This window comes from Aedes albopictus, chromosome 1 (assembly GCF_035046485.1).
Source record: "Aedes albopictus strain Foshan chromosome 1, AalbF5, whole genome shotgun sequence".
Classification (NCBI taxonomy): Eukaryota; Metazoa; Arthropoda; class Insecta; order Diptera; family Culicidae; genus Aedes; species Aedes albopictus.
The window spans coordinates 74,695,123-74,719,324 of NC_085136.1; the positions used below are offsets into that span (position 1 = coordinate 74,695,123).

General features: G+C 40.8%; 1 protein-coding gene across 1 annotated transcript; it reads left to right on the forward strand.

Annotated features, from left to right (window-relative positions):
• The first annotated feature begins 5,611 nt into the window (after positions 1 to 5,611).
• Positions 5,612 to 24,181, forward strand: LOC109422068 (uncharacterized). The gene is given in 10 exon segments (XM_029855444.2): positions 5,612 to 6,506; positions 6,567 to 6,800; positions 14,786 to 14,859; positions 14,926 to 15,259; positions 15,327 to 15,680; positions 22,025 to 22,786; positions 22,860 to 22,945; positions 23,005 to 23,090; positions 23,156 to 23,373; positions 23,639 to 24,181. Coding segments are annotated over 10 exon segments (3,174 nt in total). The 5' UTR covers positions 5,612 to 5,833; the 3' UTR covers positions 23,992 to 24,181.
• Positions 24,182 to 24,202: the final 21 nt, after the last annotated feature.

Here is a 24,202-nt window from a genome sequence, read left to right on the forward strand (position 1 = left end):
CGTTAGAAATTGCTTATATTTTCATGCCTGAAGTATTTCCAATCAAATATTTTTAAAAATATAGTGTTTTTAGCAAAAAAAATGATTTGTGGGACTGTTATGCCTAGAAATATGGTCCTATTGGCGAAATTTCTACGCATATCAGTCCCACGATAATTAGTCGTCTATTTTCACGCTCGATGTGGTCTGCTCTGTATTTTTTTTGTTATATTTTCAATTACAAACAATGTTAGCTTCTCTTATAACATTATAAGACTCTCATACATAAGGCTCAAATGTCTCGAGGCAAAACGGAGCCGAAAGACAACATAAGAGTGACATCACATTTTAACACTTTCTTAATGTAATCGGGTAACTAGGAACTAGGTGAGTGAGTTGGTGAATAAGAAGTTGATTAGTGAATTGATGAGAGGATGAATGTGAGGTGCTCTAGGATTAAGTGAGTTTATGAGTGAGTCAGTTACGAATTAGGAAAGTTACAGCTTACAGGGAGTTGCCCCGTTAATTTTAATGTGTTGCGTGTTGGTAAAAGAATTGTTAAATTGGTGAGTGTGTGTGGGATAGTAAGTAAATGAGTTAGTGAGTCAGTGAGTGACATAGTGAGTAAGTGAGGTTGGTTTATGAGTATGTGAGATCTGTTTCGTATGAGTGAATGCATTAGTAAGTGAATTAGTGAGTTAGTGAGTTATAAAGTATGGGTTTCGTGGCCGTGCGGTTAGCCATCACACGAAGAATTTTTCATTGGGCCACTGGGTGTCGGATACTTAAATCTCCATTAAAGCAATAAATCGGGGATATTTAAATGTATCCATTACGTAAATGGATTCATTTTTTTACTTAAATAGCACTTCCATCGCAGTTTACGTCAAAATATATACAGAATTATCGAAATAAGCGATTAGAACGTTAGGCCAAAAACGTTATAAGGTAGGAAAGGTCATTGGGCCGAAAATGTTGTTAGGTCGAAAAGGTCGCCAGGCTGATATGAATATGGTTTGGTCGGAAAAACGTCGTGTGACCGTAACATATTGTTACATCAAAGTATTTATATGGCCGAATAAGTCATTAGGCCAAAAACGTCATTAAACCGGATTGGTCATTAGGCCGAAAAGGTCATGAAGTCGAAAAGGTCTTTAGGCCAAAAATGTCTTTAGGCCGGAAAGGTCTTTAGGTCGAAAATGAATTGAGGCCGAAAAGGTCTTTAGGCTGAAAAGGTCTTTAGGCCGAAAAGGTCTTTAGGCCGAAAAGGTCTTTAGGCTGAAAAGGTCTTTAGACCGAAAAGGTCTTTAGGCCGAAAAGGTCTTTAGGCCGAAAAGGTCTTTAGGCCGAAAAGGTCTTTAGGCCGAAAAGGTCTTTAGGCCGAAAAGGTCTTTAGGCCGAAAAGGTCTTTAGGCCAAAAAGGTCTTTAGGCCGAAAAGGTCTTTAGGCCGAAAAGGTCTTTAGGCCGAAAAGGTCTTTAGGCCGAAAAGGTCTTTAGGCCGAAAAGGTCTTTAGGCCGAAAAGGTCTTTAGGCCGAAAAGGTCTTTAGGCCGAAAAGGTCTTTAGGCCGAAAAGGTCTTTAGGCCGAAAAGGTCTTTAGGCCGAAAAGGTCTTTAGGCCGAAAAGGTCTTTAGGCCGAAAAGGTCTTTAGGCCGAAAAGGTCTTTAGGCCGAAAAGGTCTTTAGGCCGAAAAGGTCTTTAGGCCGAAAAGGTCTTTAGGCCGAAAAGGTCTTTAGGCCGAAAAGGTCTTTAGGCCGAAAAGGTCTTTAGGCCGAAAAGGTCTTTAGGCCGAAAAGGTCTTTAGGCCGAAAAGGTCTTTAGGCCGAAAAGGTCTTTAGGCCGAAAAGGTCTTTAGGCCGAAAAGGTCTTTAGGCCGAAAAGGTCTTTAGGCCGAAAAGGTCTTTAGGCCGAAAAGGTCTTTAGGCCGAAAAGGTCTTTAGGCCGAAAAGGTCTTTAGGCCGAAAAGGTCTTTAGGCCGAAAAGGTCTTTAGGCCGAAAAGGTCTTTAGGCCGAAAAGGTCTTTAGGCCGAATAGGTCTTTAGGCCGAAAAGGTCTTTAGGCCGAAAAGGTCTTTAGGCCGAAAAGGTCTTTAGGCCGAAAAGGTCTTTAGGCCGAAAAGGTCTTTAGGCCGAAAAGGTCTTTAGGCCGAAAAGGTCTTAAGGCCGAAAAGGTCTTTAAGCCGAAAAGGTTTTAAGGCCGAAAAGGTTTTTAAGCCGAAAATGTCTTTAGGCCGAAAAGGTATTTTGGCCAGGTCTTGACAAAATGACCTTGTTATATACCTGATTTATTCGGCCCTAACGTCCTTTTCGGCCTAATTACTTATTCGACCTAATGAATTTTTGGCCTAATGACCTTTTCGGCCTAATGGCCTATTTTGCCTAATGATCAACAAAGCATACAACTGATTATGCTTTTGTATTAATTTTAAATGACAAGAAATATGTACATATCATTCAAATAAAATTCACAAATACAAAGAAATTTAAAAAAAATTAAATAAAATATGTTTAGAAATACGACAGCTTAAGTTTTCAAAACATTCTGCACCATGTCTTCTTCTGCTTGTATGGGTCATATGAATAGGTGGGTAATGGTACGGTTCTGTATTCATCCTATTCGAAAACGAACAGTTACGGCACTATGTTCACTTTTAATACAAATTCAATAATAAGAATATAATGTTTTTGGGCTCTATCATTTCTTTTACATATGCACAGAAAGCCGCTTATCTACGAAACAACTTACTAACAACAGTTTACTCAAGAATTCAATTACTCATCAAGTCTCTGAGCATCTAGGTCACTTGTTTATCAAGTTACTCAATAACTCATTGACACTTTCATTCAAAACAGTCACTCACTTACCCATTAATGAACCAACTCACTTGTCAAACCACTCGCTTATCATCTTACTCATTTACTCATCAACCCATACACTTACAAAATCTCGCTCACCAAGTCACTCACTTACTCTTCAATTAACTTACTCGGTTAATCTCTCATCAATTGATATATAGATTGCTTGTTCAGTACCTCCAGCAGTTCGTCTTCGAATTGGGTTTAACCCAAAAGTTTTTTTTTTTTTCTAAATAGGCGATAACTAAGCCACTCACTTACCGACACACTAATTCAATCAAATTATTGGGATAACATATTGAAATAAAAAAGTGAAACGCATCAACTCACTTACCAACAATATTTCAAACTTGCTTAAATTCTGAGAATTTACACATATACCAGTCATTCAAATTCAGCAACCTCTTTGTCATTATATTGGATCGGCTTCGTCATGCTTCACGACATTTGAGCCTCTTTATTAAGTTAAAATATTTATGTTTGGTTTATGAGCTCAACGCGCATTGCAGCAATATTTGAATTTAGATTGAAACTGCAAGTTCCGAAGAAATAACAGTTTTTGTTTAACTGGAAAACAAGTTTCGTTCCAGCTGGAGCGTAATGCCAACATAAAAGAAGAGTTTATACCATGCAGTATTGAAATAGCCATGCTATTAGGTGAAGTAAGTTACTAAAAATGCTCAATGTATCGGTTTTACGTAGAAATTTTATAGTGGGACTGTTATGCGTAGAATTTCAGTTGTGGGACAGACATGCGTAGAAATTCAACAGTGGGACAATTTGACTTGACATGCTTTTGATTAAGTCTTCGAACAAAGTATGTTATTTTTTGATGTTATATGAAAATATACGTATAAATAGAGCGCCTGATGCAAAAAAGTCAAAATCGTCAAAAAGTAACATGGGACAACTATGCTTATAACGGCAGTATGGCTGCCCAGCGTGGGGTACCGCGTTAAGTACTGAATGCTACCGACGGAAGCTGGAAAGTACTTACAGGCTTATGTGCCTGAGGGTTGCGAGCGCGTACCGTACCGTGTCACACGGCGCTCTCTGCGTCATTACTGGTGCCTATCAGCATTCTTATCAGTGAGGACATGGAGTGCTTCGAAATGCGCGGCAGAAGAGGCATACGCAGGACTGCCAGGATGGCCTCTATGGTCAAATGGCAGCGCGCGTGGGACAGTTCCACCAAAGGAAGGTGGACCCAGGTTGATACCGAGGGTAGATAGTTGGATTAATAGGCGCCATGGGGAAGTTACATTCCACCTGACACAGGTCCTTACAGGTCATGGTTGCTTCTGACAGTATCTACACCGTTTCGGGCATACGGATTCTCCCGAATACCCAGTGTGCAATGGTTTAGAGGAAACGGCGGAACACGTTTTGTTCGTGTGCCCGCGTTTTCGCACAATGCGTGACCGCATGCTTGCCACATGCGGGGAGGACACAACTCCGGACAACTTGGTCCAGAGGATGTGTAGGGATGAGTTTGGCTGGAATGCCGTTTCAACGGCTATTACCCATATCGTCTGGGAGCTACAGAGGAAGTGGCGCGTGGACTCGGAGAATGGCTAGTCCAGATGCAGTACAAGAGGTGGTCCAGGGGTTCGGAGTCGGCTTCGTAGGTCATACCGGTGCCCTGCGGTCGAGATCGACCCTTACAGCGATTAAGTGGCCGCGGAGAGGACTTCCCGGTAGCGATGCTGTCGTGGCGTCGGTCTACTGGGTTGGATCCGAGCCCGCGGTTGGAAAGGGGTCCCCGGCAAGGGTCGGGGTAGGTGAGACCCTGCTGTCTGTAACCTACGTATGCATCTGATAGGGCCTGAAGGGTAGTGATACCCTTCCTTTGCGGGCAGGTCAGATCGTGTTGCACGTGGGCATCAGTTCCTGATGTCTGCCAAGCAGTTGGGCGTGGGCGGGGTTGACCCTGCCCGCCTTCGGAGGACAAAGGGAGTGGTGAGGACCACTCGGGAAACTGGCTAAGCGCCAGCATGCTACCGTGATGGACTCTCCAGAGCGACTCATCGATGTTCGTTGCTGCTAGGCTACGCAGCTAACCTTGAGGGTACGATATGCACTAGCCCCTCTCTGAAGCAATACCTTCTTGGAAGTTCCGGAGAGACGTAGGGTTTGGCGACGATAGGAATGTGTTTAGTGGGTACGAGGAGAGAGTAGTCCGGGCTTTTACTATTGTTGTAGAAGACGGCCTCAACCCCACACTACCCTATCCTTGATATTAGGGTGTCTGTTTGCAGATTATCCCCCTATGGTTTAGAAGGAAAAAAAAAGAGAGGCCACATCGAGCACACCCTTTTCCGGCAACGCTGCCTCGAGATTCTGCGCCATGATAGGTCCTGACGTCGATAATGTCGGAGAAGTGCCGTCCATCAATCAGAACGTGATCGATTTGGGATTCCATCTGCTGTGGTGATTCTCCAGGTGTAACGGTTAGGGAGGCTCTGTTGGAAAAAGGTGCCACGTATGGCCATGTTTTCGGAGGCGGTAAAATCAGTGAGTCGTATACCGTTTTCATTCGTCAGCTAATGGACACTGAGCTTCCAATCGGCCGTCTTGATTCCTCCTCCTGGTCTACCTGAGCGTTTAGGCGTTTAGGTCTCCTATGATGCTCCAGACTATGATGTAGAGATTTTCAATCGATTGGGGCCAACATTTCAATATCATCTAATCATAAATGACTGAGAGTTTTTAACGTTTAAATTCTCCACTTGAAACGTAACACAGCCGATTCTGCCAAAAATTTGAAATAACACCCGGTATAGAAAAGAGAGATGTGTCCTACATCAAAAAAGTAAACGACGTAAACAGAATCGGCGCAAAAGAAACGTACGTAAAAAGAAGATTGAGTGTATAATCTTATGTATGGGCATAGCCGCCTAAACGAATGTTCATCACTGAAGGTACATATTCTCCGTTGCATGTGCACGGTAGTCGCTTCCTGATTATGGCACAAGACGCATGTGACCCAGCATCAGAAGATGTGCAAATTGGTGTGTTTCCTAGTGATAGCCTCCGTGTGCTTGTCCGGTGCATCATTCTATCAGTGCGGAATTAGGAAGCATGGTTTTCGTCAACTGATCAGGAAAGGTTGGCAAGTGGAAGAAGGCCATTGGCCATGGCACGCGGCCGTCTTTCAGAGGCTGAGCAGTGACGATACATTCAAGTATGGCTGCGGAGGTACTTTGATCAACGAGAGGCACGTCCTGACGGCAGCGCATTGCGTGGTCAAGCGCCTAGCTCGCAATTCGTTACCTGCGATTATGTATGAGATTGAGCTGCATTTCGGTCAGCGTAATCTGTCGAAAGTGACCGATAAGGATGTGATTCGTGATGTAAGCCAGAGGCACGTCCATCCAGAGTATGAGCAAAATAAGAATGATATTGCAGTCCTGGTGATGCGTTTGGCCGTGGATTACTCCGAGACAGTGATTCCAATTTGTCTGGACCAAACGGAAGATCTTGATTTCCGAGATCTGGAAGGTCAACGCGGCTGGGTCACAGGCTGGGGAAAAACCGAGAATGGGACCGTATCGGATGTTCTTCGGACAGCTTCGCTACCCGTGGTTGGTTATTTGCAATGCCTGAAGGACGATCCGCTGCTGTTCGGGAATATTCTGAATGAAAATGTGTTCTGCTCCGGAAACCAAAACGGTAATATAAATCACAAAATGTACACGCAAGCGATACAATAATCTTTTTTCCGTGGTTTAGGAACCAGCCCTGCACCGGGAGACAGTGGTGGTGGAATGTACATCAGTGATGGCGATCGTTGGCTGCTCAGAGGAATCATTTCGCTCGGAAAGATGAATAACTTGAAACAGGGAATCAACCCATTCAAGTTCACCGTTTTTGTCTACGTTCAGCGGTACATGATTTGGATTAGAGAAATGCTCGCCGAAAGTGGCCCTCACTAGGCGAGCAAACAGAAGCGAATAAGCGAGCTAGGTAATTATCTACACTCAGCGAAGTAAACTACCGAAATTCATCAAAATACCTTATGAAATTTAGCCATAACTGTAAAGTATGGATGCCATAAGAATACACACCAAAAATCGATTGAGGGTTTCAGCAAAATTTTGCTGAATTTTGCCGAGCTGAAGGTTTCAGTCAACATTTTGCTGAAATTCAGCAAAATTTTGCTGATTTGTTCAGTAAACTCTGCTGATCACCAGTAACGTTTTGCTGAAATTCAGCAAACTTTGCCGAAAGTTCAGCAAAAAAATTTGCTGAACCCTTCAGCTCGGCAAAATTCAGCAAAATATTGCTGAAAGCGTTTGGTGTGTACCTTATGAAAATTAAACATGCTTATTTTGACCTAATTGCATAAGATAAACTTATGAAAGGAGCAGAAAAATCGTTAAATGATGCAGACTGGAATCGATCCATGAACGTCGAGATCAGTGAGCTCGTGCCCAACCCACGCGGCTATCGACGCTTGAGAATATCGTGGTGCTAAATGTGTATAAAAGCCAAACTGTGAGTCGATTTTGCGTCATAAACCGACCTTATGAAATTCAATCTAGCCGTTATGAATTGTTTAACCCTTTCGGGACGACTTTTTTCTATACATATTTCGGGAACGAATTTATGTACATTATAATACTTAGGGAACACTGATATATTATGTTAAATTTTTTTTTTTCGGGATGTTCTAGGTCATTCAAACTGTCCTAGAGTTGTAATACTGGGAGATTCAAATAAACACATGAAATTCCTACGTTCCTCCTAGCAAAACATGTTTGATAAGACTCATTGAGTCAAGAAAAGTTTTTTTTACCGATTCAAAAGTATTTCAGATATCGACGACACTCCAAATTGTCCCGAAATAATATTACTTGATCTACCAGATCAATAAACGTTTAAAATATGTTATATCGTATCAAAACATATCCAAGTAGACCCTCTCAGTCAAAATACTAACTTTTGCTACTGCGTCAACGTACTAAAAATATTCTAGATCCTCCAAAAAGTATGTTAATTTGAACCATTCAATCTACCAAATCAACCAAGACTTTAATTGTGTCTTATTGTTATGAAATACATATATCCAAGTAGATCCTCTAAACCAAAATATTACCTTCAGCTACTTTTTGAATGCATTAGAAATATACAAGGTCATCCAAAATGTACGTGAATTTATATTCATTCATCCAAGACTACCCCTTGACAAGATCTCAAGCATGTTCTTAAAGTATGATATTTATTTGTTATTCTATTCTATTCACACCGAATAGTTTTCCCGGTAAACATAAAACTATTACATTTTTGGAATTCTGCCAGAGTTTATGCTGAAGTGCTTACTCTTACAGGCAATTTGACATTTGAGCGGAGCGGCACCTCTCAAACGTCAAATTCTTCTGTGAGAGTAAGCAGGCCAGCATAAATTCGTGCAGAAATCCATAGGGCATGGCATGGTTACTATGAGAATATTTTCAAAGTCCTTGACGTTTCGTGGTCTTGGAACTTAGAACAAAAAAATGATGGCTTTCATGGATAGCGTGATTGAATTCGAAATATGTGATTCCCCCGCGTGAAAGTGTGCGCTAATTTTTGACTTGCTAGTGGGATTCTGGAGAAAACGAGAATTAGATCACGGGGGTGAATCTTCTCCACGAAAAGCACTGCTCGTTTGATAGCTGAACACTAGCGAACCTGGTGGTGGAAGGCAAGCTTTTGCCTACAGCGAGCATAGGGAGACCGCGTAGCACGCTTTGATGATTTTTTATTTCCCCATGGAAATTTATTCCAATCTAGTTCTCCAACTGACAATTTCCCGACTTCCACCTCGAAACTTCAAATTTGTTCGAAGATACACCAGTGAAACTATGGAGCGTTCCGAAGGTAACGAAAAGCGAAAAGCGAAAAGATATCAACAAATCACTTTTCCATGTTTTACGAAAGTGACCCCAAACTTTTGGCCGATGACATCAAGGATTAATTTACTTAATAACTTTTTTTCTAGATTTTTTAGCTAAGTTCTATAAAAAGCAGTTGAAAGCTAATAGAAAATGGGTCATATTACCGCTCTCATCTTAAAATTTGGTCGACCCAACTTCCAGCGACACTACCGTAAGTTTATATTCATTTTTTAGAAAATTTGGCAACTTTTGGTTAAGTTTACATACAAATTTTTTTGAAAAAGTTTCTTTTAAATCGTGTTCAAAGTTTCTTTGAATTATTATCTTTCGAATGAAACCTAGGGTTTTGAAATCGGACGCAAATTGGCGGAGATATGGGCCTAAAAAATGACATGTTTTTGAGGGGGTGACCCCAAACTTTTGAACGGGAGTGTACATTCCTTAAGACATGTTTTCTATAATTCCTCTTTTCGGAACATTCCAAGGCAAACCAGCCTAGGGCTGAATTCCTCGTAAATTATAACATTTTCAATTTTTTTTTTCTATTGAGGTTCTCAGAAACAATTCCCAGATAGAACTGTTAGCGAGACATTTATAGGGAAATCAGAAGGAACCCCTGGAGGAACTCGTACTAAGTAGTTCTATAAAAAAAAAACTCTTGAATTATGCAATAAATCCCACAAGGATTAAGACGTCTAGGAGAATTCCAGAATAATCTTCTGGAGGAATTCCACAAGAATCTGGAGAAAGTAAAAAAAGAAATAATTTCTGAATTGAGTTAATGTAAGAATCTTGAAAGGAGTTCCTGGAGGAACGGGTGAAAAAGTTCTTAAAGGAACCCCGCAAGATTTTTTTGGTTGAATTCCAGAAAGGTTACCCGGATGAATCGCTGAATGAATTCATAGAGAAATTTCAGATGGACCTCCCGGAGGAATCGCTTATAGAGTTTTTGGAGGACTCGAGAAGGAACTCCGGAAGAAGTTCCTGAAGGAACCTTGAAAGTTATTGGATGAAATTTCAACTGGGAATCCTTGGCTGCCGTAATTCTGCAAAGTGACGTAAGCGCCATTCAAAATTTCGATATTTTTTGGTATATTATATATAATATCTGGTGTAAAAATAACCCTGTGGTATGCTTGCTGTATTAGAATGCAAGATCTAGTCGAAATCTATCATCCATGGAAAGACACTTAGAGGATGAGCAAGAGTTTTATGCATAATAACCAAAAATTGGGCCAAAACTCTCAATGTCGCTTACGTCACTTTGCAGAATTACGGCAGTTGGTATATTGCTTATTTTTGCTCTGCAGTCTTATACTGACTGACTGACTGCCAAGTCAATACAATCAATGTTGTTGGGATCTTGGAATAAATTCTAGAAGGAATATCGGAAAGACCCTCTTAATTAATTCCGGAAAAAATCCCGGTTGAAATTCCTGTAGGAATGCCAGATAGAACACCTGGTGTAATCTCAGAACAAAATCCCCGAGGTACCCCAGAAGGTTTTGTGAGAAGATCCGATGAAGGGCCTTCTGGAGGAATGCTATTGAGACGTCCTAAAGGCATCCCGGAGTTATCACGAATTCCTGTAGAAAGGAACTTCTAGAGCAATTCCAGAAGGTATGCCTAGTTTTTCTCAGAAAGGAGTTTCTCCTGCAGAAACCCAGAAAGATATCCAGGAGGAATCTCAGAAGGAACTCCTAGAATAACCACAGAAGAAACACCTATAGGAATCCAAGAAGGATTTTCAAGATGAATCTGGGAGGGATTGGACTTACAAAAGAAAATCCTGGAGAAACCCTGGCATTCTTCAAGAAGTTTCTTCTTTGATTTCTTCAGGAGCTCCGTCTGCAGTTTCTGCAGAATTCTCTTAAATTCCTTCGGAAGATGATTCTTGAATTCTCTCAGATATTCCTAATGTAAATCTTCCAGGTGTTTATTACAGAATTCCTTTAGGAGTTTTTCTATGGAATTCTTTTTGAAGTCACCCCAGATGATCCGTAAATAAATCTTCTATGAGTTTTTGTTTTATTAAGTTCTCACATTTTAGTAAATTCTTACAGAACAACCTTTCTTGAGAAATTCCTCTAACAACTTCTTAAATAATTAATTCAGCGTATGTTTTATAAGGTATTCCTCTAAGAGTTTCTTCCGAGTTTTCCCATATAGTGGTGCCAATATTTCTATCTGGAAATGCATAATATAATGGGACGGCTTGTACCAGCCAGCTGTCATGTCCCGTCCGAGATAATAATCAACACTGATTTATAAAGGCTTAATTGGTATCTATCGTTGTAAAGGAGCATCTTCAAAGTTGATCTCATGGATCATATGACCTGATCTTTCGGACGATTTTTTTGGGTCTAGAACTTCTATATTAAAAAAAAAATATCTGTAGTGCTGCGTTCAACCCTAGTCGTGCATTGAAATCATTTTAATCCAGTCATTCACGCTGCCCGTACACTACGCCAGCGAGATGTGCATTACCTAATGCATAAATAGGATTAAACTCACTAAAAGATTGTACATATCTTCTGTGATATAAAATAAAGGAACTATCACAGACTTGGGTGACCTGATGTTCTGGATGATAATGAATGACTTGGAATATCTGACTCACACCAAAATCGAAATCATGAATGGTCGATCTTGCTCTATGTCTCGCTTACCGCGGAAATCTATGAAACTTGTACTATAAACTAGCTGTTGCGGTAGATTGCATGCTGATTTCTAGGATGATTTGTAGAACACGGAAAAAAAATACATAAGTTCCTGCGTATATATTTACTGATCAAAAGTGGATAAATAATATTGCAAAACCAAATGTGAGTGCTGATGCTTTGATCTTAAAGATCATTGGAACTTAAATTTTAGACCTAGAATGCCTTACACACATCAACATTAATCAAGAATGATTCATCTTGCTTTGTAGAACCAGTTAGTATTGCCTCGCTGGTCGTGAACAATATGTTTTGTAAAAGTGGACACGTTCTGCGAAACCCCCCTACCTCCTAAAAGCGTGACGTAATTTGTGTACGATCCCACGTACAGAGCTCTGGTTGTTGTGGTAGATCATACACACAAAATTTTTTGAAACACTTCCAGCACAAAAAAAAATCAGCAAAATAAATTGCTGAATTTCAGCAACATTTTTGCTGGGTTTCAGCACAACGTTGCTGATCAACTGTCAAAATTACTGAATGGTTCAGCAAGTTGAAAAATAATTGCTGATATTCAGTAAACTCGTGTTGCTGAATGCAATCAGCACAAAAAAAATCAGCAAAGTTTGCTGAATACCTGCAAACAAAATGCACTGGAAATGGCCCTATCTCCAAGATGATTTGGAGAACCTAGGTGTTGCGAACCACTGTGCCGCATCGCTCTCCAATATCTTCTAACCGTACCCCCTAACGAGAACCCAGCGTGCGCCTATGAAAGTGAGATGAGTGATGGATGACAGTGATAAGGTTGATAAGGGAGATGATAAATAGATAAAGGAACGAAAAGCAAAAGTCATTGTTACGTAACTGAATTACATGCTCATGCAACAAAGTTGAGATATTTAATCCTAAATTATTAGTGGTAAATTGACATGCACAATTATTATATTTATCGCTAAAAGCAAGTAAGGATCATGTGAAGTAACTCAAAACTAAATTTGTTCCTAATTAGTATACTTATTACTAGATTTCATGCAGTTTATCCTACGCCGATAGTTAACCCTTCTTCGTACAATTATTATTTGGAACTACCGGTAAAAGTGAATTTATATAGTCAAGTAGTTACTCTATAGAGCTCTTACTTTAGACCCGCGTTTGTTTTATTAGCGTTCTAGTGTGTTCTTCTCTCAAAGAAACTGGTAAGTAAAATGTGCCGAAAATGTTTTCTTACGTTGTTTTTACTCATTTCTAAATTCGATTGCACACCATCGTTCTTGTTCTAGCTCAAACGTGGCTGCCATTCCTTGTCCAACTCCGTTCCGACTTCATTTGTTTCCAGTTCCGGTGCCGTCAAACGACACCTGCCCCATCTCGGCCGCATAGAAAACGCCGCAGGCACCGTCCCGGCAATGTCCGATTCTATTCCTGTACCGGCTCCGTTTAGCGACGCGTGAGTAAAAAAAGCGTGTTGAAATTTCTTCCTAATGATTGAAAAAAATAATGTGTAAGTAACATTCATTCTCATTCTCATTCCAGCTCAACCGGCTGCGGCTGTCATTCCTCGCCCCGGATCCGTTCGATCCCATTATGGCTTCGTTCCTGTTCCAGTCAAACGACACCAGCACCATCCTAATCGCATCTTTCCGTGCTATTGAATATTCTTCATAGTGATTACTATAGAAACATATTTTGCTTTTGGGTCATCATTAAACCACCTCTGAAATGGCGGAATTTTTTTTTATTTTTTTTTAAATCCACCACACTCATAAGCGATGCGCACCCGGAATTATGATTCGAAATCTCAATAACATGATTTAGTTTCATGGTCTTAAAAAATCTGTCAGATTCATAATCGATGCGCACTCGAAATCATGATTCGAAATCTTAATAACATGATTTAGTTTCATGGTCTTAAAAATCTGTCAGATTCATAAGCGATGCGCACCCGGAACCATGATTCGAAATCTCAATAACATGATTTAGCTTCATGGTACTCAGATTCATAAGCGATGCGCACCCGAAACCATGATTCAAAATCTCAAAAATATGATTTAGTATTATGATTTCAGGAAAAAAGTAACGCATTGGTAGCGTTACGATACAATGGCTCATACTATCATGATTACAAATCATGGTGTATTTTTATAAAACGAAAATGTACTAGGCTCATGAAATCATGAGTCGTTTTTATAATTTTTGGAGCAGAATTTTACCCGTGCGGCAGCCGTATCTATAGACAATATTGAGGAATAAGATTCTCGAAATAATTGGATCTTGAGCGGATGAGGTGTGACTAAAACGTAAGTCCCTGTTGAGATAGTTTGGCTATATGCATAATACGTAAATTATCACATGATTTTTAGGATATTAGAATACCCTCAATAAAAGTTATTGGAGATCTTGGAAAACGCACTCTCATTCCGCTGACGAAACAACACTAGGACATCTAGATTACAAAAAAAAATACCTGTAATACGGCGCATGGGCTCATTGAGCATAAATGGATACGTGGTACTGGTGAAGTAAATGTGAATGCTTGTGTTGATGGTATAGATAACTTGGCCTGAGGTTTCGGATGCTATAAATGAACCTAGTATGTCTTACATGCATGAACATTAATCATGAATGTTCCATCATGATTTATAGAACCTGATTGGGTATGTTTCGTTGGCTGGAGACATATACAATGTTCTGGTTGTTGTGGTAGATCATGTGAGCTGACCTCCAGGATGATTTGGAGAACTTTAAATATTTGATTTGTTGGAAATTAAATTGTATTGCGTATAGCCTCGCAGAATCTAACTTGATAAATAGAATATCCAAAAATACTACACATACCTTGGTTGATCTGATAGACCATTTTGGCTGAAGTTTCGGATGATTTGGAGAGCATAGAACATCTCATATCCGAATGACCACAATATTCATGATGGACACAGGCTCATAGAACACGGTTGGACATATGTAGGTGTAAACAATGGTGGAAATACTCGGTGTTCATTAGATTTGATAGCATTCTCTTAGAACTGAAAATTACCAAATGTTCTGGATTCCTGGGACGTTTTGGTGTAACTAAATATGATCCATAATATTTTTTCCTAATTCTTATCATCTGGCGGTACAACTTTGCCAAAGAAACCATACAGCTATCTATTGTCCTTGATTTTATACAGCTTATCATATAAGGTTGGCTAATATGACCCATCCGTCCCGAAAGGGTTAAAGACCATTTCATAACTTAGACCTTATGATAATCTTAGGTTTATTTGCCTGAGTGTATAGATACAACTTATAATAATATTCGAAGCTTTGAAAAAATTAACAAAATCAGCTAGTATATTAACTACTTGAGAAATGTTATAAAGATGTCCATCGTAAACCATTGTATCGTTTCATTTCCGATCAATCCCAGAATGCGAACGGTTTCAGAGTTTGTCGCTAAAACTGGTCAACGGTGATTGTCTGAACAACAGATACCGACACAACGTAAGTTTCCCGAACATTCCTTCCGTACGTTTCTTTCCCCAAATGTCATATTCCCTTACTATTTAGGTAATGTTAATCGACCTAGACGACAAGGTGATATGCAACGGTGCCTTAGTGGAAGAGTCCCACGTCATAACCACTTGCAGCTGCATTCGAGCTGGTTTCGAGTATGTAGGACACGCAAGAGTACGAATCGAATCGTACGGAGTGGTGGCCATTTCGGAAATGTTCTGTCATCAGAAATACTCCGAAGGCAGGAAGCACTTCGATCTCGCTGTGATCAGGTTGGAGGAGAAAATTGTGCTTAGTAACACTCTGATTCCCGCTTGTTTGGCAAGTAACTGGACGGAAAATCTGATCGACGTCCTTGTTAAAACCTTACATGTAGCTGAATCGATTGGTAAATTGATATACCTAGGAAATTTGTTTTCAAAAAGTTATTTTTTCTCTGACTTTTATATTTGTAGGCGACCAAACGATGCTAGTAATATCTACCGCCAATAGAATCACGTTGCACGAAAAATGTGACTCCCTCCGTGGACATTCGTGGTTCAACCGGTCTGATCAGATCGGTGAACTATGCGTTAACAGCTCCGATCATTTGCTACACAAAACCAATTCAAAATTGCTAGATAGTGCATCATCCGGTGCTTTATTACAGACGTTCAACAAGCGATCCTGCATGCCGACAATAGTTGGGCTGAAGGTTCATAATGAGAGAATTGCCGAATTTCCGGTAATGTCTTGGAATGAAATCCACGCTCGGATTTCCCACCATTTGGACTGGATTGAGCAAAGCATCTGGAATGCACCGCCCGAAGGTAGGTGACGCTTTATTCATACTAGATTCCATAACGTGCCCAGCCTACTGAAGTATACCGTGTTGTAAATATATGTTTAACAATCCTTCATTGCACGAACGAAAATTTTGACAGATAACGCGTGAGCTAGAAAAGGACAAAAATCATGGCCGTCTCAGTCTTACTTATACAGAACTGTCAGAATGATCAGCAAATTGTCAAACGCGTGTAATGAAGATTACTCGCTTCTTTGAACACTTTTTTTTATCTTTGGCTCAGGTCTACTGGTCCACATCGCTTTGAATCTCAAATAGGGTTTCGAACTACTTGGGAACCCGCGTCAATTCCCGGCACATCACAGCAAAACAAATCAAAATATCACTTGCCGCATATTTTCCAAACGTACTTTCGTAGGTAATCATCTCCCGCAACATTTCCGCAACGAGATCTACACAGAAAAAACTGTTGTCTAATATTAAATCTGAACTGCTGCAACCCGATCAATCCGTCGGTTGCATGAATATTACACAGGAGGATGTACACATAAGAACAAAAGATTTTACATCAAAACGATGTAATCGTACATAGGAATCGTGTTTACATTGTTTATTTAGTACATCGGAGTGAGTTACATCGGGCGGGTTGCATTTATTTTTTGCTGTGTACAGTCAATAAGCTACACGTTTATTACACTGAAATAAATATTGTTGTGGAAACTACTGATTCCATAGTAAAATTACTAACCGTACCTATGATTCTCAACCGACAACAAAATCTGTTAAGGTAACAGAAATATGCTTGAAATTACAATGCATTGTAGTAAATTCAACTAAAAGCATAGTCGTCTCAACAACAAAACATTGTTATTTTTTCCACGACACGCATTTTACAACACAGTATGGTTAAAAATACAATGCTCATTTGTTAAATTAATGTTATTTTTGGTAATGTTAACTGCACTGCTAGTTAAGTTGACAGTGTTTTAGTGGAATTAACTGGAAATTGTTGTCGGTTGAGAATCATAGGTACGGTTAAGCTAGTATGACACTCTTTGACCAATGCCAAATATTTGACCACTTTTGACAGTTAAATTTTGACCAAGGTGTACCTGGCAAACAAAAATATTTGTCACTCTCGAAAAACGAATAGGGACAAATTGAGCCAAACAACCTACCAAAATTTATCTGTCAAAAGTGGTCAAATATTTGGCGTCTGGGCAAAGAGTGTAATAGCACCCTTAGTAAAATTATGGAATCGGTTGTTTCCACAACAAAATTTATTTCAGTTATGAATCCGCATAAGTGCTCAAAACAACTTTTACACGCATACGGGTGCACTTTGTCAGCACAAAGCTGGGTGCCGAAGTGATTTCCCATTTGATTTTGCAGGAAGTTCGGCACTAATGCCGAGAATTGGTGCTGGACTAGGTGCAGTAAAATCGTTCAAAATCAACTTTCCGGCAGAAAATCTTAACAACAATCTCTGTAAACAACAAGTTCACGCAATAAGGTGTCTGATTCGAATGGAAGAAGTGGACGAAAACGGTCGTTTCGTTGTGAATTTAGGAATTGAACAATTTTGTTTACCTGTAGTGCTGGGAATGGGGTCAAAAACCCTACAAATTGGGATTCAAGCGTCTGCGCCACACACTATTTTCTAGCTATAACCGAAAATCGTCCGGAGCACTAGACACTCAATAGCTCCAAAAGCTTTTCGGTCCAAGATACGCAAAATCTTCACCAACTTCAAACACATCCCAATCAATCGTTAGTTCCAAGCAACACTAGGTTACTGTTCAATACGGATTATTGTTGTTATGACTACGCTGAAAGGCGGCTTGCAGTAATGACAAGCATAAACATGTTTTTAAATTTACCATGGCAAAACATGATCATCGACCCACCAATGGCTTCTTATGTGCGTTTTGTTTCTTCTCACATCAACCGGTTCGACAGCCGAGTGGTAGCGTGCGAGCCTGGTGATGTCAAGGTTCTTGGTTCGAATCCGGTTGTCAACAGAAACTTTTTTTAATTGAAAATCGAATCCATGGTAAAATTGAAAACATAATTCAATTGAATTGAAACGAAACTAAGTCTGCACAAATTTAGTGGCGTTGTGTATTTAAATTGACCCTCAGAATAGTAATTTTCACCGCAAGCCGCCGTTCAGTGTAGCAATCGCGTAAGCGCTCGTGCTGACAGTAGTGAAGCGGGAGACACAATGCTGCGTCGACTTCGACTTCAACTGACAGATCAGTTTGAAGCGGCTTTCAGTGCAGCAAGCCACAATTATTAAAGTGTCTCGAGTATAGTATAGTTTTAGCCACAATGATGCGTTGCGTGACGTACGTCATTGTACTAAAACGCTGAAGTCGTTTTAAACTTTAAAACTTTCTTTTTGAACCTGGGTTGGAACTAGATTGGCGGGAAATGTGTAAACAAACAAACGTCAAACAAACTCAAACAAACTTTAGTACAAGCGAAACCGAAGTCGGGTTGGGGTTGAAACTGTGATCTCATCCAGTTTCAACCCAGGGTTTCGGGTTTCCCGATGAAATTTTTTTTTTCGAGAATTGCTTCAGGGAATTCTTCCAGGAATTCCATCAGAAATGCCTCTAGCAGTTCCAACGAAAATTTTCCCAGGAGTTCGTTGAGTAGTTTCATTGCGGTTTCCGAGAGGAGTTCCTAGAAGAATTTTATAAGCTATGAGAGATTCCTAATAGACTTGTAGTTAATATCTTAAAAAGAATCGTATTCAAGCTCCTGCAAGAAATGCTTACCTGCACCTTACCTGGTACCTGCAGGACTTTTCAATAAATCTCTTGAATTGATTTCAAAAACAAAAATCCTGGGGGAATTGAGTAATTCTCGATAAAACTCTTGAAGAAATTATTGAGGGAACTCCTGGAGAAATCATAAATGAATTAATTAATTATCTTTATTATAGAGATTTTCAGCACAGCTCTTGGCTGGTTCATCTCTAAAGAAAAATCATAACTGAAATTTCTTGAATATCTAGCCAATAGAAGTTCTAGTAGAGTTCCTGAAGAGATTTCCAATGGAATTGGAATGCAGCTTCTGCAGAGATTATCAGAAAAAAACTCTTGGAGGAATTCACGAATGAACTTCTGTTAAAAAAAAAACTCGATGGAACTCCAGGAGAAATTTTTCGAAGGAACTTCTGTTGAAATTATTAAACGAACTCTTGAAGGAATCCCCAAAGGAACGCCAGGAGAATTTTGAAAATATTTCTAGAAATTGTTGAAGTAAATCCTCAAGAAATTCTTTTTAAACTATTGAAGATATTTTCCGAAAAAACTTTTGCACATATTCTCGAAGAAACTTCTGCAATAGTTCCCAAAATAACTTCTGAAGAAATTCCATATGGAATTCCAAAATAAATTGCCGAAAAATATTAACAAAAAAAGATAGCAATACTAGAGGACTTGCCGATACCTACAGGAATCTCCTATATAAATCCTGAGATAACTGCCGGAGGAACTCCAAGATAAATTCCCGGAGAAACTTCTAAAACAACTTCCGATGGAACTTCAGAAAAAAATATCAATGGAACATCAGGAAAAATTCCAAAGTAACTTTTACAGGAGTCCCTCATAGAACTCCTGAGTTTTTTTCTTAAACTACTGCAGTAATTCATTATTAAAGGAACTCGTGCAGAAATTCTGGATAAAGTGTCTGAAAGAATTCTCAATGAAACTTGTGGGAACTACTGGATGAATTCTCGATGCAACTCTTCAAAAAATTTCCGAAGATACTCCTGGGGGATTTTCCATGGAAATTCTGAAGTCATTATTCATGGAACTCCTGAAGAAATTCTTAAGAGAACTTCTAAAGAAAATTTTGAAAAAAATGTTGGAGAAATTCTCGAAGAAATTTATTGTAGAATTCCCGAAGGAACAACTGAACTGGAGGAAATGCGATGGACTCTCATAGAATAATTTCCAATGGGACGCCTGGAGTAATTCCCAATTTAATTCCTGGAGGAATGCTTAATGAAACTCTGGGAAAAATCACAACGTAACTCCTGCAGGATTTTCCGATGGGGATTTTTTTTAAGAAACTTCTAAAGTAATTTTTGAAGTAACTGCTGGATTAATTATCGGAGAAACTTATGAAAATAAAACTCCTGTAAGAACTCCTGGAGAATTTCTTGATGCAACTAACAAAAATTTCCTAAAAATCTGTTGGAGAACAACTCGAAGAAACTCCTGGAAGAATTCCCGTAGTATCTTCTGGAGAAACTCCCGAATGGAACTCATAGAAGACCTCCTAAAAAACTCCTACAGAAACTTCTAATAGAGCTCTTGCAGGAAATGACGATGGAACTCCTGGAGGAATTCCCAATGAAACTTCGGGAAAAAAATTCCCAATGAAACTCCTGCGGAAATTTCCAGTGGATTTCCTGGAAAATTCCCGAACTTTTGGAAGAACTTCCGAAGAAACTCCTAAGGGGTGTTCCAACGAAATTCTTGAGTAATTTTTGAAGCAACTGGAGCAACTCCCAAAGAAACTTTTGAAAAAAGTCACAAACACCCCTGATGAAATTCTCCAGGAAACTACTAAAGACATTTCCTAAAGAACTGTTGGGAGAAATTCCATGAGGAACCCATTTCCGGATTTCGACGCTTCAGGAGGACCACTCGAAAAACACGACCACAGTACTTGGAAGAATACGATCTGGAATTCGCCGTTGTATTCGCTGCATGTACAGTGGAAAGTTCATCCGATCAACGCGAAGCCATGCAATATCCGGTTTTGCGGAAGGCGATGGATGAAGAGATCGACGCTCATCAACGGAACGTGAAAGCTGATTCCGCGGCCGAAGGATAAAGTTTTATGCTCGAAGTGGATTTACAAGGTAAAACGGAACAAAGAAAAAACAGATCATGAAGTGCAAAGCAAGGTTGGTCGACCCAGCGCACCTGAGTAGACGACGTTCACGACGTTCGGACATTCCTCACGGTTGCTTCGAACCTGTACGTTCGCCACTTGGGCATAAAAACAGCGTATCCCTATGGGCATCTCGGGGAACGCGTCCTGATGCGGCAACTGCCCGGTTTCGAGGCCACAGGTAAGGAGAACCATGTATGCCAATTCCAGCGGCTTACGTCAGTCAGCTCAGTGCTGGAACAAACGGCGGACCCATGTTTGTATGTGAAGGATGGCGAGAAAGTGAAAGTGATCCTGATGATATATGTCGATGACCTTCTGGTCGCTACTACGGAAGAAGGCGAGTTGGCGGAGATCCGCGAAAGGTTGCGAGTGGCTTTCGAGTTGACGATCCTTGGACGAAAGTTCAACGAACAAATATTTGATCCTGTATACTTGAGGCCTTCTGCAAACGGTTGGTGTTTGCAAAGCAGCTGGCATCAGATCCGTCACTTTTTTCACACAGGAATCGGACAAAATGCTGCTTGGTGTAAATCTGCTTCGAAGTTTTGCTTGTTCTTCCCAAACGGACGAAGGTTAGGCATTCCTGGTTGTCAGCGTTTATCACGGTGACTTGCACTTACTTTTCGCCGAAATTTTGGAGCAGTCGCCTCAATGCACAACTGCCTGGCTTCATGGCGACATACGCGATCTCCTTTCAGGTAGTGTAGTTCAGTCGAGCTTCGTTGAGGCGCAGAACTTTCTTCCGCGAATTCCGACGTTCATAGCGATATCTGGTTAGGGCCCATATAGCCGAGGCGGTAAACGCACGGGTATTCAGCATGACCATGCTGAGGGTGACGGGTTCGATTCCCGGTCGGTCCAGGATCTTTTCGTAAAGGAAATTTCCTTGACTTCCTTGGGCATAGAGTATCTTCGTGCCTGCCACACGATGTACACATGCAAAATGGTCATTGGCAGAGGAAGCTCTCAGTTAATAACTGTGGAAGTGCTCATAGAACACTAAGCTGAGAAGCAGGCTTTGTCCCAGTGAGGACGTTACGCCAAGAAGAGGAGAGGAGGACGCGATATCTGGTCGCGCACACACACCGGTACGCAAAGAAATTTTCAAATAACCCGGATCCATGGGTGTTATCGCCGCCTTGGCTTCAGTAAGGCCTGCTCCATGGATCCTGTCCAACGCACTTCCTGCAGTGCTACGATGCCAATCTCGCGGTCCTTCAGTATATTGGCGAGTATGCGGATTCTGTTGATGAAGTTTTAGGGATGAGTAGTTCCACGAAACGAGTTTCCAATCATGAGCCCATTTCCGTCACTGCTATAGGTTCTGGTTCGTGTTTCTCCGATGTTGCCTTAACGCCCAAGTAGGTCAAATAAATTTCCATTACGAAAAGTAACTGAATCGACAGGGATTCGCACTACCTATCCTAATTACAATTCTTCCCATGCTTACAGTGGATGACAAATGCTATAACAGACCTAACAATCAATCACTTTTCGGAAGGGAAAGAAGTGTGGCGATATACCATCGGAATCCCAACACCAATGCTCTTGAACAAACATGCAGTGGAACTCTAATCAGCATAAAGCACGTCCTAACGATTTCGCAGTGCGTCCTGAATCACACCACCGGCAGACCGTTTCCGGAGAATACATTGGAAGTGCACTTCGGATGGAGCCACTTGGACCAACGTAGCGTAAACGAGCAAACACGATACGTTAGCGAAGTTCATGTACACACGAAACATTCCGTCAACGATATGGTCATACTGGTGACGAGCTGGCCAGTAAGAATAACACCTTATGTGACGCACAGCTGTTTCCTGAGGGACTCATACAATCCGACATCCGTGGAACGGAATGTCTTCTTCACCGGCTTTCCAAACGATGGATTTCAATTACAGAATATCCGTATCCTCGATCGCCAGGAGTGCTCCACAGTCGGCGTAAGCGTCCATCCAAATCAGTGTTGTTTCAGCTGTCCCGAAGGTTTTTCTGCTTCCGGACTAGCTGAGAAGTCCAGCATTTCCACTAACCTTGGTTCCGGAATGATCAGTAGCTACGAGGGTATGTCGTGGGCATTCCTAGGAATTGTAGCATCAGAAGTGCAAGGCAATGATGCCAAAAACTACACCGTCTTGGTCAATGTTCAACCGTATATCCCGTGGATCGATGGAATCATGTCTGGCGGAAAACCCAGAAGGATCAGTGAAAGAAGTATTTTCTGATGATTTCCGTTTGCGATTCGTATTGTACGACTACATAACTGTTTTGCCTTTGTTTTATTCAGGGTGCGAACATCAAAGCAGATACACCGCGAAAATCAGCGGAGTGTGTGACAATTCTCGGAATAGATTGGGATCCCTCCCACATATTGTAAGTCTTTCACAAAACCGTTAAGTTTTTTAGAAACATGATCCTATTTTGTCTTCTAGGTTACACTTCGCGATAATCGGGACTCCGTTTGCCTGGCTGTACTTGTAAAATCAAATCGACTATTGACTTCTTGTCACTGCTTACGGTAAGTAGAACACAATTTCATTAGCTAATACTTTGTCCCATAACCACGTCTTCCACACCGTTAAGGCATCGACCAACGGAAGTTAGATTCAGTCGATACGAACGAATCGCTATTTCCAAAATGATCTGCCATCCAGGCTACAATTCCACCAGTTCGCATCATAATTTGGGCGTTCTTGCTCTGGCCACTTCGGTTGCTCATACTCCGGCCTGTTTGGCTAACATCGGAACGGAAAAGCTCAACGACGCCATGCTACAAACCGCGCTTTATCAGAGGTCAAGATGTGAGTACAGCCAATAGAGTTAATAAACTATAGAGGACGAATGTCGCTGGTGTTCCCTTTGTTCTCGCTCGGGAACATATCGGGTATCTATCTGTCAAACTGCATACTTTTTCGCTTTGACACTTATATCCCTGCCTATCTCCGCCAGCAAGAGATGTTGCGGCGGCGACGCCAGCGACATTCTTCCTCTATAGTTTATTAGCTCTATTGTACAGTCAGCGTGTAAAGCAACAATCAAGATTTCAAGAGGCTTTGGAAATTTCAGGGGGATACCCTGGGCCCGAATCTACTTACGAAAACGTCGGCACGGAGCAAGAATGCGACACAGTAATGCCACCCCATTACAAGGATATTTTCTTCCGACCCAGTCAGACTTGTGTGCTGAATTCCCCGTTGACAAAGGACACATTTGGCGGTAGTGTTTTGCTGTCGGTAGACAACCGTGCATGTACTTTCACGGTGATCGGCATTGGAAGCACCACCGTAGACAATACGGACTTAAGTTCGGAGCTTACCATTGGTATTGTTCATCGCGTTGCCTACTATCTGGATTGGATCGAGCAGGTCATCTGGGAGGAAGAGTTTCCATTGCAGCAGCACAACTGGACGTGGATGTAAAAGGGGATTGTCTTTAGAGGTCAAGACCCGCATTATTATGTGTTTTAACTATGAAACTACTTTAGGATGTATTGTTTTTACTATAAGATAAATCATTATTTCCCAAATAACTATTTGGCTAATGGGCGGTTAAATAGATGTGATTACAATTAAGAAATGTTCATTTTCTCGAATAAAAATATTGTTGGAATATTACATTTATCGTCGATGT